The 15,294-nt window shown below is 44.7% G+C and overlaps 1 protein-coding gene across 1 annotated transcript in view; it reads left to right on the top strand.

Moving 5' to 3' along the window:
* Positions 1 to 1,923: 1,923 nt before the first annotated feature.
* Positions 1,924 to 15,294, top strand: part of LOC124777914 (mannosyl-oligosaccharide alpha-1,2-mannosidase IA-like) — a 64,674-nt gene continuing 51,303 nt past the window's right edge. The window contains exons 1-3 of the mRNA XM_047253470.1: positions 1,924 to 1,961; positions 3,993 to 4,128; positions 4,213 to 4,431. Of these exons, the coding sequence (XP_047109426.1) occupies positions 1,924 to 1,961; positions 3,993 to 4,128; positions 4,213 to 4,431 (393 nt within the window). The remainder of the gene's footprint in view (positions 1,962 to 3,992; positions 4,129 to 4,212; positions 4,432 to 15,294) is intronic.

Genomic DNA, 15,294 nt, shown 5'->3' with positions numbered 1-15,294 from the left:
GTACATTGTTCCCTCGTACGTACATCTCGCGAAAAGAGCATAGAGTGAAATTAGAGAGAGATCACACGGGGCTAATTGTTGTTCTTGCGGATCTTTGTCAACTGGAACAGGAAAGGAGGGGAATTGCAGGGGTACTGTAATGTGGTTTGCGGAATATGCAGTAAATCTAGCGTGGGCCCTCGGGTTCCGACAAGGCGCGCGCCGCTGCCCCGCTGGCTGAGGTATTGACCCTGGCTGGAGGTGCCACCTTCTTGCAGTCTCCGCAGCGGCCTTGTCTTGCCGTGCTCGCTTCCAAACCTCACGAATTTTTGTGGCAGCTCCGGATGCCGAGACGCATTCCTCCTCCTCCCCCTCCCTCCCTCCACCTCCACTTGCTCTCTTCCTTCTCTAGCAGTCGCGTCTTTACCATTACCGTTGAGCTGACTCGAGAGAAACGGCCAGCTTCCCCTTCACGGACCTGACGAACGCATTCTTCGTTGCACTCTCTGGTGATTTCTGCTCCCGGCCAACGCGGTTCGCTGAATCATCAGCTTTCTCAATCTTTCTTCAGCCATGGGAGCTTTACAATCACGACTTCGCGAAAGAAATGATTTTATATTCTTAAGCAGTGTGTAGTTAATACGAGGGATAGAGGGGTAAGTCATTCTCGTCACTAAAATAGGCACCGATAACGGAATGGCACAAAAAGGCCAGGATCAGGACAAGTGAAAGACAGGCTTGTTCATTTTCACGTCTGATGTTTAATTTGCGCGTAGAAGAGCCCGGTGTGGCAGTTGTTTGTCATGGACAGAAAATCAACAAGCTTCGATTCGCTAACGGCGTAGCAGGAGTCGCCGTAAGGAAACGTAAATTGAGTCGGTCTTAATGAAAGTGAGCGTTTTCTAACTAATGGCTGTAAAGTGAAAACTAAAGATACTGGTGTGCGCAGCAGGTGGTTACACTAAATGACTAAATGCCACACTTGAACTAAAGAATTGACGAGGCGGATGAATATTCCTGCCTAGGGAATAGGGCAGATACAGAAGGGAAAGGCAAGAAAAAGATAATAGCAAGGATTTCACAAGGAAAACGAGCTTTCTTTAAAAAGAGATGTCCGATAACATCCAAAATTTAACTCAGAGACGAAAAACAAAAGCTGCCAAAGAGGTAAGCCACTGCACTCGCCTACAAAATCCGGAAGCACTTACCAGGATTCCAGTCCCGTGCAAACGCCGAATGAATTTTCACTCTGCGACGCACACTCCGCTGCAGAGTGAAAATCTCCGCGTCTGCCAGGAGTGCTTGTGGCACAACGTATGCAAAACTGTCTACTCCGGGCATCGGGAGGGAGGTGTCGGCGGAAGTAAAGCGATGAAGACAGGTCGCGAATCGTGCCTGGATAGCTCAGTCGCTAGAGAATTTTTCCGCGAAAGACAAAGATATCACTATCGAGTTCCGATCCGGCACACGGTTTTAATCTGCCAGAAAGTTGCAATTGCAAATTCTTGCAAGTCTCTATACTGATAGTGTTACTGTGTCCACTACTATGGATTCATACCTTCGAAACCGAAAACTGCATCGAAACACCACCTCCCCCCCCCCCCCCCCCTGACAGCTTACGATTTGCCTCTGACATCGAAGAGGTCTTATGGTCATACCTCGCACTTAAGAGGATCCATAATTGGCTCGCTTTTTATGCACGTTCAAATCTTTGTCTGTGAGGCTCAGGAATAGACTGCGGACATTGTCATTTGGTCACTGACTTTACCCGCCAGTAGCACTCCGCTTGCAAGTACTGATTCCTGCACCGACTTTTCTCGAGCCTATTTCCCATCCAATTAACGCAGGGAAATACTTTGGAGTATCTCCAGCCCTGAATCAAGCCTTTTAGTCTCTGACCAGAACACCCAGAAGGTCCTGTGTACCTCCACTAAAACTCGCGGAATGCGTATTAGGGGAGCAAATTCACGAGCTGCAGGCTGGTACGCGAAGCCAAAGTACTAAATCTACAGCTTTACACCGCAAGCCACCTTACTGTGTATGGCGGAGGGTACTTTGTGTGCCGCTGTCATCCCTCCATACTTCTCCGTTCCAGTCCCAAAGTGTTCGCTGGAAGGATCTGTCCGACTTCACGTTCGTGACAAACGCAGGAGGGAGTAGTGTGTGGGGTGACTCTTGCAGGAACGTAATGTCTTGCAATTTTAGCAGTAAACGCCACCCTGATGCAGAACGCCTATCACTGAAGTTGGATGAGCATCTCTGTGACATTTCTTCGTTTACTAAATGAATCTGTAACGAAACAGGCTGCTTCTCTTTGGATCTTCTCTGTTTCGTCTATAAATCGTTTTTGGTACCGGTTCCATAGTGATGAGCAATATTGAAGTATTGGTCGAAGTAGAGTTTTGTAATTTACCTCCTTTATGCTTGGACTAAATTTCCTGAGGATTCTCCCGTTAATCTCAGTTTGGAATATGCCTTACCTGTGATTGGTCTTATGTGGACGTTCCATTTTAAATCGCTTCGATGGGTGTCACTGCTTCCAGAGATAATCGTATTAGATTGGTGCGTGAGTTATTAGAGCTTTTCCATAAGTTTAATAAACACACCAGATACTCATAAAGAAACTTTAGTCATCAATAATACATTCCCCTTCGCTATTTACAACAGTCTGTCAATGCTAGGGTAAATTTTCGATTCCCTGACTGTAGAAATCACGTGGTTTTGAGGCGAAGAATTCGTCGAGCCATATTCGGACCATTTTTTCATCCGCAAAGGAAGTTCCTTGAAGGTTGTTCGACAGAGAGCGAAAAAGAAAATCTGTGGGCGGAAGATCAGGGGAATGAGGTGGGTGCGGAATGACTTCCCAACCGAAATCCTGTATAGTGATTTTTTGTCAGTCTAGCAGAATGCGGACGGGCGTCATCGTGGAGTAACATTACTTCTCGCAGTCATCTTGGCCGTCCTTCTTGGATTGCATCTGCAAGACTTTCCCGTTGTTGCAATACATGTCAGCTGTGATGGTTACTCCTTCGTAGTACACCACGCCATTGCTATTCCACCAGATGCATAATATTACCCTTTGTGGATGCGCGCAGGTCTTTGTACAGGAAGTTGTGCTTTGTTTGGACTCAACTATTACTTTCTTTTCCTTACGTTAGCGTAGAGACACCATTCCTCATCACAAGTAGTTATGCAGGATAGGAATGGTAGGTACTGTTAACGAGCCAATTGATGACGAGCAAGCACATATGGCCACCGGCTGATTTTTGTGATTTTGGCTTTGAACATGCGAAACCCATACAGCCGATTCTTGAACTTTACCAATTATCTGTAAATGTCGCACGATCGTGGAATAATCACATTTGCCATTTCTCGAGTACACTAACGAGGATGTCTGTGGCTTAAAGCATTTAAACGATCTTCATCAAACCCCGAATGTCTTCACGAACGTGGAGTGTCGCTTTGAGAACGATCCTCCTTAAAACGAGAAAACTATTTTCTTGCTGTTGTCTGTCCAACTGCAATATCCCCATGACCGGTGTATATCTTTCTGGCTGCCTAAGAATACGTAGGAAGTGTTCCGATTTTTCCACTCGACACTCCCATTTTCTAGCGTCCACGGCTCAATTCATTATGTTCACATGACAATATGTAAACTCGAACAGCAACAGTAAGCTACAAATAAAATATGACAATCGTAAAGTCATAGCAACCGGAATACCAACATGCTAAACAAAAGGTGTACGACCTTGTGCACCAGCCTAATACAATCAACGGTAATGGGTCTTCCTGCCAAGCCCTCGGGACTTGCAGTAACTCGGCTCGACACATGTTTCCGTTGCCAATCCTAGCTTGCGCTCCGTATCTTGCGATCTGTTCGTCGACGGAACGTTAAGTCCCGATGTCGGGGGTGGTAGGAATGACGTGTGGGTGGCGCACGTGCAGGCGCAGGCGATGCAGCGGCCGCTGTCGTCGCTGGTGCTGGCGCTGCTGCTGCTGGCGGGCGCGCTCAGCACGCTGCTGGTGGTGCGCTCGCCGCCGGGCCGGCCCGCCCCCGCCGCCCCCACGCCCGCCCCCGTGCGCTACGAGCTGCCCGCGCAGGACCGCAACGACTCGGTCGCGCTGGCGCGCCGCCTCAAGATCAAGGAGGTACCCGACTGCACAAGCGGCCGCTGCTCGCAGCCGGTGACAGTAGGCGCAGGTGGTTGACGCCGCGGGCCGTGTGTGTTGCAGATGATGCGGCACGCCTGGGACAACTACGTGCGCTACGCCTGGGGCAAGAACGAGCTGCGGCCGGTGAGCAAGCGCAGCCACAGCAACAGCGTGTTCGGCGCCGCCTCCATGGGCGCCACCATCGTCGACGGGCTGGACACGCTCTACATCATGGGCCTGCACGACGAGTTCCGGCAGGGCCGCGACTGGGTCGCCGACAACCTCGACGTCTCCGACCTGGTCAGTAGCCTACACTGCGTCTAACATTCTGCGTGGTGTCTCTCCGTTCTAAGTCGTGTCTCCCTACCACTTTCGCGCAACGACGCTCTGAGCGTGTTTTTTAGGGAATTGACTAGTTTGAACCTGGGACCTGTTGCTGGTAAGGAGACGCCAGACCACACATGACAGAGTTGAAAAGAGTTCATTGAGACTAGCGCTGATATAATCAAATACTTAATGATTTCAGCGTCAGCTCCACTGCATTCCCTGTAAAAGAATCTCAATACTAACTAAATTTAGTGGAAGGGGTTCAAGGCTTTCCTATTTTTAGTTAGCTGGTAAAATAACGTCGAAAAAGCAGTTAAGTTTACCATTGGAATTTTTATTCTACTCACTAAACGTTGTTTATAAATTGCACTGTTGATAAAAGGAAATATTTTAATACAGGATGATAAAAACAAACTGCGTTCAACAAAAATGTAAACGAATATTCCCTGAATGGGTTTCCAAGTTCTACAATGGATCGAAGGATGACCTATGCCATATCACAGCTATAATCTAGGTTTAAATTGAGTTTCATAAAAGAGAAAACTATCAGAAATGGTCTACAGATACTCTCAATTATCTTTAATTACTTATTTAACTTGTCGTAAATTACAGTGGCTGATGTGGCTTCTCAATAATTATAGAACAGAAAAATCATCGCGTTTCAAATTTTAACTTCTAGTAGCAAATGTGAATACCGTGAGCTTTAATTGATGATCGACATTAGTATTATGCAAGAAGGGGGTGTAATAGATGAGACTTCTGCAGTTCTGAGTGAAGCCTTACGCGGCATCGCGTGCGTTCATTACCTTGTCGTTGGTTAGGCAGTGTCAGGGGGCGGCGGGCGGCGCAGCTCCACACACCTCGCCGTCTCGGAAGCAACTCTCTCTCGAACTTCTCCTTACTACAATTTACCGAAGCTGGTTTAAGAAAAAGGTATCTGGCTGTGTTTTCAACTGACCAATCAGGGTCTCAGTGTTAACCTTACGCTCCGCCTACAAAAATTCTGTATATCCAATGAGAAACGTTATATTTTTCGTGGAGGGGCAATGTTTTTAATGTTTGCTACGTAACAGAGACGCGTATAGTCTCACGCTAAAACTTGCACCTGGTGTGGCCCTTTTAGTGTTATCGTAAGATCTATACTGTTCTTCTGGAGGGCTCTATCTTTTAACGTGGGCTGGGGGGGGGGGGGGGGTGGTCTTGGCGGTCGGCCGGTGATGTGGGTGACCGTCCCTTATCGTAGGACCTTCTAGCTTAACACGGTTCTGCTCTCTGCTTCTGTTCTCGTTTCTCCCCTCTGAACTGCGTCTGTTTCACGGTGGGAAGGTATTACATGCATTTAAGCGTTCTTGTATTAGTCTGTGATATTCCATTTGCTCACTCGTTGACCATATTACTTTGGTTAATTTAATGTCAGGATTTATTCGGAGCTATGTGACATACTGCCGGATTTGCTATCATGTCAGGGTTTTCATGGAAGGTGTTGGATTTGCCTGACACCTTACATACCGAATACGTCCACTTGTGCACTGACGCGTGAAACTGTTGTAAATTTTAATTCTTACTCGATCCTTGTATGGAGAGCGCTGCTGCGCAGCAAATTTTTACTGAATTAACGAATATCCGCTCCAGTTGCTAAAAAGTTTTTTCTATCACTCCACGACAGGTTTTAGATTTGTATCGAAGCGCTTTTCTCTGTGTAATCTGAAACTGACGTTGCAAATACGAGAAAAACTTGCAGTCCGGTAGATTTAACCCTTTCACTGGTGTGGGTGCGTTCACACGTCCTGCTCCACCGTTCACCAGTTTTTATGCTAGTGTACACGCACGCCGTCTGGGTTTTCCTACAGAGCGCCCTGAGCTGCCGATCTCTCGCTCCTGCGAACGAGTTACTTGCATATCGCGATGAATACAAAAGCTTCGATTGTCTATCATACCACGTATGTGCCTCATAGCGTGTTATAATTCGCAGAAAATTCGTTTCGATATCTTGAATCGTTTGAGATATGATTGTTATGACAACATGACTCGCTATCGCTCGGACGTGAAATGGCGCGCCGCGGGCGACCGTCCTTCGGATATAAAACCCAATAACTCCAGAACAAAATGCGATATCCCTCTGCTCTCAATTTTAAATAAAATTTCGCCGCACGGAGTGGCCGCATGGTCTGGAACGCTAAGTAACAGACCAGGCGTCCCTTCACGACAGAGGTTCGAGTCCTCCCTCGGGCATGGGTGTGTATGTTGCTCTTAGCATAAGTTAGTTTAAGTAGTGTGTAAGTCTGGGGACCGATGACCTCAGCAGTTTGGCCCCATAAGAATTCACGCAAAAGAAACAAATAAAATTTCGATATATTATCGACATTTAATTCTCTGCACTGTATGAGCTAAAAGCAACCATACGGAAAGCTGACGACATGTGTTTTATCTGTCCAAGCTCTTCAAAATCCCGTGCAATGTTGTACTTGATTTGATGCAGCGCTATAATTATGACGGATAACGAAAAAAGTCAGACAGATGCGCAAAAATCAAATATTTTCACCTAATAGTTAGATGTGAAAATTACCGAACTATCAGTTTAATAAGTCCCAGCTGCAAAATACTAACGAGAATTCTTTACAGACAAATGGAAAAACTGATAGAAACCAACCTCGGCGAAGATCAGTCCGGATTCCGTAGAAATGTTGGAACGCGGGAGGCAATACTGACCCTACGACTTGTCTAAGAAGAAAGATTAAGGAAAGACAAACCTACGTTCCTAGCATTTGCAGACTTAGAGAAAGTTTTGACAATATTGATTGGAATAGTCTCTTTCAAATTCTGAAGGTAGCAGGGGTAAAATACAGGGAGCGAAAGGCTTTTTACAATTTGTACAGAAACCAGATGGCAGTTATAAGAGTCCAGGGACATGAAAGGGAAGCAGTGGTTGGGAAAGGAGTGAGACAGGGTTGTAGCCTATCCCCGATGTTATTCAATCTGTATATTGAGCAATCAGTAAAGGAAACAAAAGAAAAGTTTGGAGTAGGAATTAAAATCCATGGATAAGAAATAAAAACTTTGAGGTTCGCCGATGACATTGTAATTCTGTCAGAGACAGCAAAGAACTTGGAAGAGCTGTTGAACGGAATGGACAGTGTCTTGAAAGGAGGGTATAAGATGAACATCATCAAAAGCAAAACGAGGATAATGGAATGTAGTCGAATTAAGTCGGGTGATGCTGAGGGAATTAGATTAGGAAATGAGTCTCTTAAAGTAGTAAAGGAGTTTTGCTATTTGGGGAGCAAAATAACTGATGATGGTCGAAGTAGGGAGGATATAAAATGTAGACTGGCAATGGCAAGGAAAGCGTTTCTGAAGAAGAAAAATTTGTTAACATCGAGTATAGATTTAAATGTCAGGAAGTCGTTTCTGAAAGTATTTGTATGGAGTGTAGCCATGTATGGAAGTGAAACGTGGACGATAAATAGTTTAGACAAGAAGAGAATAGAAGCTTTGGAAATGTGGTGCTACAGAAGAATACTGAAGATTAGATGGGTAGATCACATAACTAATGAGGAGGTATTGAATAGAATTGGGGAGAAGAGGAGCTTGTGGCACAACTTGACTAGAAGAAGGGATCAGTTGGTAGGACGTGTTCTGAGGCATCAAGGGATCACCAATTTAGTATTGGAGGGCATCGTGGAGGGTAAAAATCGTAGAGGGAGACCAAGAGATGAATACACTAAGCAGATTCAGAAGGATGTAGGCTGCAGTAGGTACTGGGAGATGAAGAAGCTTGCACAGGATAGAGTAGCATGGAGAGCTGCATCAAACCAGTCTCAGCACTGAAGACCACGACGACGACGAGTTTTCGAAAAACCGGATGATAAGTATTTCATATCGATCGGAGCCCGGTCTTCCGGCACAGACACCGGCATTTGGCGAGCAGTACAGCCATAACAAAAGCCGGCTCAGCACGGTAAGCAGAGAGCACCTTTGTAGCAGCGAAAGGGTTTAAGATGGAGTACCCGGTAGGTCCTTGTATAACGCAGGAGAGAGAGCAACAGAGTTCCACTAAATGCTGCGTCATTTTTCCTGTACCGAACAAGGCGGCAGCTGCAAAATGTGAACAATACCGAACCTTAACCCTAATATCGCATGCCTTAAGAATTCTTGTAAAGATAATTCTGAGGAGAATTGAAGAGAAGGCGAAGGATACAACGAGCGAAGAAGAGTTTGAATTCAGCAGGGTATTACGAACAAGAGAAACGATTGTGACATTGAGACTTCTTACCGAGAAGTAAACACAGAAAAATAAACCAACTTACATTACATTTGTAGACGTGGAAAAGGCATTTGCTGATGTTATCTGGCAAGAGATACCCAGAGTGTTGAAGAAAGCAGGTCTAAAATACATAAGACATGTGGGTGATACATAGCTTCTATAAGAACGAAGTTGTTGCGATCAGGAATTTTTATTTTGAACAAGAAGAAAAAATTAGAAAAAGCGTGAGACAAGGGTGTGCCCTTTCTCGTAGTATATTCAGTGCTTACATCCAGGAAGGTAATGACCATGTTCGTGAAAATATTGGGGCAGAAGAAAGACATGCTACGTTACGCAGATGATATTGCAGTGATCACGGATACGAAAGATGATCTGGAGCAGGTCCTCAGCACATTGGGAAGGATTTTCTGCAGTCAGTGTGGTATGAAATGCTAAAGTAATGATACGCAGTACTGAAGAATAATATGAACCTTTAAACATAAGAATTGGAAGGGAGGAGCTAGAAGTGATAGAGGAATTTACCTTTTTGGGAAACAGGATCACGAGAGATGGTAGAAGCCGGAAGAAATTGCATTTAATTTGAGAAAGAACCTACTCACCAACAAGAACATCAGTCTGGGAATAAGGAAAAGAGTCACGAAAGCATTTCTGTGGAGTGTGGCCCTGTACTGGTGTGAAACTTGAATAGTAGGAAAGCAAGAGAGAAGGCGACTAGAAGTCCTGGAGATGATGTTCAGCTGGAAAGACACAATTATGAATGAATGACACCGAGAGGAGTACAAGAAACCATATTTCTGTGGAGGCACCCCCAAACAACAAGAGAGAAACTCGTAAGACATCTTGAGACACAATAACATCATTGCAACTATAGCAGAAGGAGCTATTGAGGGAAATATTCGCCGGGGACGACCAAGGATGTCATACATGCAGCAGATGTGAATGATGTGGAATGTGGTACATACGCGGAAGAGACTACTATTGCAAACCAACCTCAGGGTTGAACACTAAAGAGAGGAGGGACCAATACTATCGTAAGAAAAAAGGCTGTGCCATGATTACAAAAATTACTATTTCAGGACGTCTAAACAACTATCTTGGTGCCTAAGTGTCTCTTGATATGTGTGCAAATATTAGTATACATGCACGCGGAGGTAACAAAGAAACGAAACAAGTCCTCACCACACGTATCGCCGATTTCCATCGTTTGGTGGTAGAATACTGTACTTTGATAATTCTTGGGTTTCGTCTATAACATGTACGATTGTGCTTTACGACAACAATTTTTGATTCCGTGTACATCACGCAGAATAACAGAACCTGTATTTTGCCACTTCTTCATAATATTTTTGCTTTAGATACAATTAACGTAAATGAATTTCAATGTAGTTGCTTTTAGCAATCATAAGTTTCAGAATATAAGAAAAAGAACGAAATCGAATATCATACTATTATAGCCAAAAATAAACAACAGTTGCAAACATTATCTTACACGGAGTAAAAGCTAATATCTATACAATGCGTCCTGGTTAAAGGTATTCAGAAACATTTGCTTATATTTCCGTATCTATAAGGTTTGTAACTTTATTTGTCCAAAATTGTACACAGAAACTGAAACATACGCAAGTTGGTACGGTTCAGTGTGGGCACCAATTGTAGCTCGACAGATATCGACTTCTCGCCACAAGTTCAGCATGGCAGGTGTTGTGGCCTCTACTGTGGTTATGGATCCGTTACCTCGTATCTTTCAGATCTCGACCCCTTGTTCTGTAAACAATGTCTAGAGGATTCAGATTGAGACACCAGGCAATGGCAACCCCCTTCCATACCCCCCCCCCCCCCCCACCGAACCTTCCGATCCAGTGCTCAGGAAACGTCTCTTGGAGAAATGTGGTAACATCCACATGATGATGGGGTGGGGCTCCAGCCTACTAGAAAATGTCGTGGGGAGGCTTGTCTGGAACTGCGTAGTTCGCCAACATCTCGAAATAGCTGTGCCCTGTCACTTCGAGTCAGTGCTTTGGGGAGGATCACATCTGGGCGAGTGTATCTGTAGCTTGCATATTTGTCCAACAATATAAAATGTCGAGTTATTTCGTTATAAGGAGTTTTTTGTGCATACCTCTAGCTCGGGCGACCTGTATACACTACTGGCCATTAAAATTGCTACACCACGAAGATGACGTGCTACAGACGCGAAATTTAACCGACAGGAAGAAGATGCTGTAATATGCAAATGATTAGCTTTTCAGAGCATTCACACAAGGTTGGCGCTGGTGGCGACACCTACAACGTGCTGACATGAGGAAAGTTTCCACTCGATTTCTCATACACAAACAGCAGTTGACCGGTGTTGCCTGGTGAAACGTTGTTGTGATGCCTCGTGTAAGGAGCAGAAATGCGTACCATCACGTTCCCGATTTTGATAAAGGTCGGATTGTAGACTATCGCGATTTGCTGTTTATCGTATCGCGACATTGCTGCTCCCGTTGGTCGGGATCCAATGACTGTTAGCAGAAATGGAATCGGTGGCTTCAGGAGGGTAATACGGAACGCCGTGCTGGGTCCCAACGGCCTCGTATCACAGGCATCTTATCCGCACGGCTGTAACGGATCGTGCAGCCACGTCTCGATCCCTGAGTCAACAAATGGGGTCGTTTGCAAGACATCCACCATCTGCACGAACAGTTCGACGACGTTTGCAGCAGCACGGACTATCAGCTCGGAGACTGTGGCTGCGGTTACCCTTGACGCTGCATCGCAGACAGGAGCGCCTGCGATGGTGTGCTCAACGACGAACCTGGGTGCACGAATGACAAAACGTCATTTTTTCGGATGAATCCAGGTTGTGTTTACAGCATCACGATGGTCGCATCCGTGTTTGGCGACATCGCGGTGAACGCACATTGGAAGCGTGTATTCGGCATCGCCATACTGGCGTATCACCCGGTGTGATGGTATGGGGTGCAATTGGTTACACGTCTCAATCAGCTCTTGTTCGCATTGACGGCACTTTGAACAGTGGACGTTACATTTCAGATGTGTTACGACCCGTGGCTCTACCCTTCATTCGATCCCTGCAGAACCCTACATTTCAGCAGGATAATGCACGACCGCATGTTGCAGGTCTTGTACGGGCCTTTCTGGATAGAGAAAATGTTCGACTGCTGCCCTGGCCAGCACATTCTCCAGATCTCTCACCAATTGAAAACGTCTGGTCAATGGTGGCCGAGCAACTGGCTCGTCACAATACACCAGTCACTACTCTTGATGAATTGTGGTATCGTGTTGAAGCTGCATGGGCAACTGTACCTGTACACGCCATCCAAGCTCTGTTTGACTCAATGCCCAGGCGTATCAAGGCCGTTACTACGGCCAGACGTGGTTGTTCTGGGTACAGATTTCTCAGGGTCTAAGCACCCAAATTGTGTGAAAATGTAATCACATGTCAGTTCTAGCATAATATATTTGTCCATTGAATACCCGTTTACCATCTGCATTTCTTCTTGGTGTTGCAATTTTAATGGCCAGTAGTGTATGAAAGAGCTGGTTTGAATAAAGTTACAAAATTCGTAACGCGGACTAAAATAAATTCCTGTTACCGCCCCATTTTCAACAAAAAAGAAGAATAACAGCCATGAACACGTAACATGAACTGACGCAACGCCTCAAGGTGGCCAGCCTTTATGCGTTTAAACTTTTAGTTTTTCGTTGGTGAATCAAGCAAGTTAAAACTTCGAACAAGCAAAATATTACTCAGTTCATTGCTTAAGCAAGCCAATACTTTTAGCATATCTAAATGCACAATATTTTACGAGATCATTGGGCACATCACTTTCAAATCTATCCGCTTTTACTTTCGTAGTCACTAGACGTTGCTTCACAACAGCACAATAAAAGCTATATTCTTTTCTCTTTTTTCTCTTCTGTACTTGCACAAACTTAAAGTTTTTGTTGTTGAAATATCTGCATTCCTCTCGTGTGAAGTATTTAAATATTCAATATATCGTATATTTACAATATCAGTTTCAGGCTCCACAACAAAACGGCTTTAATATCGGTCGTGGAGAAGCAGCTTTTTAGTTTCTGGATCGGATTTATATTAACAAATCTCAGCTTGATGCTTCGTCTAGTTGTGACATCGGAGGTGGTCTGTTAGGTCAAAACCAGCACCATCGTTAAACAACCACCCGTCGTTCCTCCGCCGCTGTTGTTCCTGCAGCAGCAGCACACACTACTGTTTATTCACTATATATAATTCCCCCCCCCCCCTCCCCATCTATTAGTCATTTCACAAGCACTACTGAATAAAAATCTCTTTTAGACTTACCCTTTCACTACGTTCTACAGCGATATACGTCCACGCTGGTCTTGTATATATATTTTCTAATCTCATTAACACACTTTCCACTAGTCTTGGTCACTTCTTACTTGTTGGATTCCAGTAAATAACTTCATTGACAAATTCTTCATCCATTCGTCTCGCTAAACATTCGGCCCTCTTCAATTTCATTTCCATTATACTTATATCTCCTACTCAAGTGAATTTCCTGGTCAGTATGTTAGTTTTCCTGCGTTTCCCAGTAATTCTCATCATGCATTTCTCCATGGTCTGACCAATTTCCTTTTTTTGAAAATGGTTTTCGCATTAAAAGGCCATGTCTCACTTCCATAAGTCAAAACTAGGAATACTATTTCACACAAATACTAAGTTTAATTTTGAAAATAATGTTTAGCTGACCAAATGTACGTCATGCCTTTCTTTTACTCCAAAATTTATTGCCGGCCGGTGTGGCCGAGCGGTTCTAGGCGCTACAGTCTAGGCGCAGGTTCGAATCCTGCCTCGGTCATGGATGTGTGTGATGTCCTTAGGTTAGCTAGGTTTAAGTAGTTCTAAGTTCTAGGGGACTTATGACCTCAGCAGTTGAGTTCCATAGTGCTCGGAGCCATTTGAACCATTTGAAGCAAAATTTATTTCTTTTCTTGTCCTCACAGCCGTTATCTTCATCTTTACTGCGTAAAAAACCTGATCATTTAATTTATAATTCACTTAACTATTTTCTCTTTGATGGTTACTTACAGGCCTATTTTCAAAATTTCTCTTCTGACTATTTGTATGTTATCTACGCTAGTGGCGAACAGTAAAATGTTAGGTTCGCATATGTTCTTTTAACTCATGTTCTTATTTCATTTTCGAAATTTAAGACTCTGAAAACTTCCGTCATGATTACTGGGAATAATTTTGGTGGTGGAGGTTCTCATACTCTGGTTCTTCACAGTTCTGTGTATCTCATTATCCTGATGAATTCTAATGGAAGCGGTAGTATTGACATCGGCATCTTCTCCGTAATGTACAAGATACACTCTATAATTGTCGCCAACAGTCTGCGGTTGTTATTACAAATTTTGCCAAAACAGAAGCTAAAGCTTTTTCAGGCTCCATGATTTTCAGACGAAGTAGTAACTGATATTCATTTCTACGTTCTGTTACTTGACTCGTGCTTAGGAAATAATTCGTTGTCCTATACATCTACATCTTGTTGCTGTGCCTATTAATATCCGTTGTTTTTTTTCCATGCGATTGGTGGTAATTTTAGCGAAAACACTGAGGTGACAAGAGTCATGGGATGGAGATACACATATACAGATGCCGTTAATATACCGTACACTGTGTAAAAGGGCACTGCATTGGCGGAGCCGTCTTTTGTACTCAGGTGATTCGTTTGGAAAGGTTTCCTACGCGACTGTGACCGCACATCAGGAATTAATAGACTTCGAACGCGGAAAGGTAGTTCGAGCGAGACGCTATGGACATTTCATTTCGGAAATCTTTAGGGAATTCAATATTCCGAATCCACATTGTCAAGAGTGTGCCGAGGATATCAGGTTTCAGGCATTACCTCTCACCACGGACAGCGCAGTGGACGGTAACCTTCGCTTAACGACCGGGAGCGGCGTCGTTTGAGTTCTCAGTGCTAACAGACTAGCAACACTGGGCGAAAGAACTGCAGAAATAAGTGTGGGACGTACGACGGACTTATCCGTTAGGACAGTGCGGCGAAAGACGACATCGCCTGCAGCTTCTCTCCGGGACTCGTGACCATATCGGTTGGACCCTAGACGACTGGAAAACCGTGACCTCTCATACGGGTCCCGATTTCAGTTGGTAAGAGCTGACGGTAGGGTTCGAGCGTGGCGCAGACATCCTGAAGTCATGTACCCAAGTTGCAACAAGGTACTGTTCAAATTGGTGGTGACTCCATAATCGTGTCAATTGTGTTACATGGAATGGACTGGGTCCTCTTGTCCAACTCAACCGATCAATGACTGGAAATAGTTATGTTCGGCTGCTTGGAGACCATTTGCAGCGATTCATGGACTTCATTTCTGTGATGGCAATGCGCCCCGTTACCAGGCAGCAATTGCTCGCGATTTGTTTGAAGCACATTCTGGACAGTACAAGTGAATGATTTGGCCACCCAGATCGCCCGACATGAAGCTCATTGAAGACTTACTGGACATAATCGAGAGATCAGTTCGTGCCTAACATCCTGGACCGCAATACTTTCGCAATT

This window comes from Schistocerca piceifrons, chromosome 1 (assembly GCF_021461385.2).
Source record: "Schistocerca piceifrons isolate TAMUIC-IGC-003096 chromosome 1, iqSchPice1.1, whole genome shotgun sequence".
Taxonomy (NCBI): domain Eukaryota; kingdom Metazoa; phylum Arthropoda; class Insecta; order Orthoptera; family Acrididae; genus Schistocerca; species Schistocerca piceifrons.
This window is presented reverse-complemented; position numbering and strand designations above follow the sequence as displayed.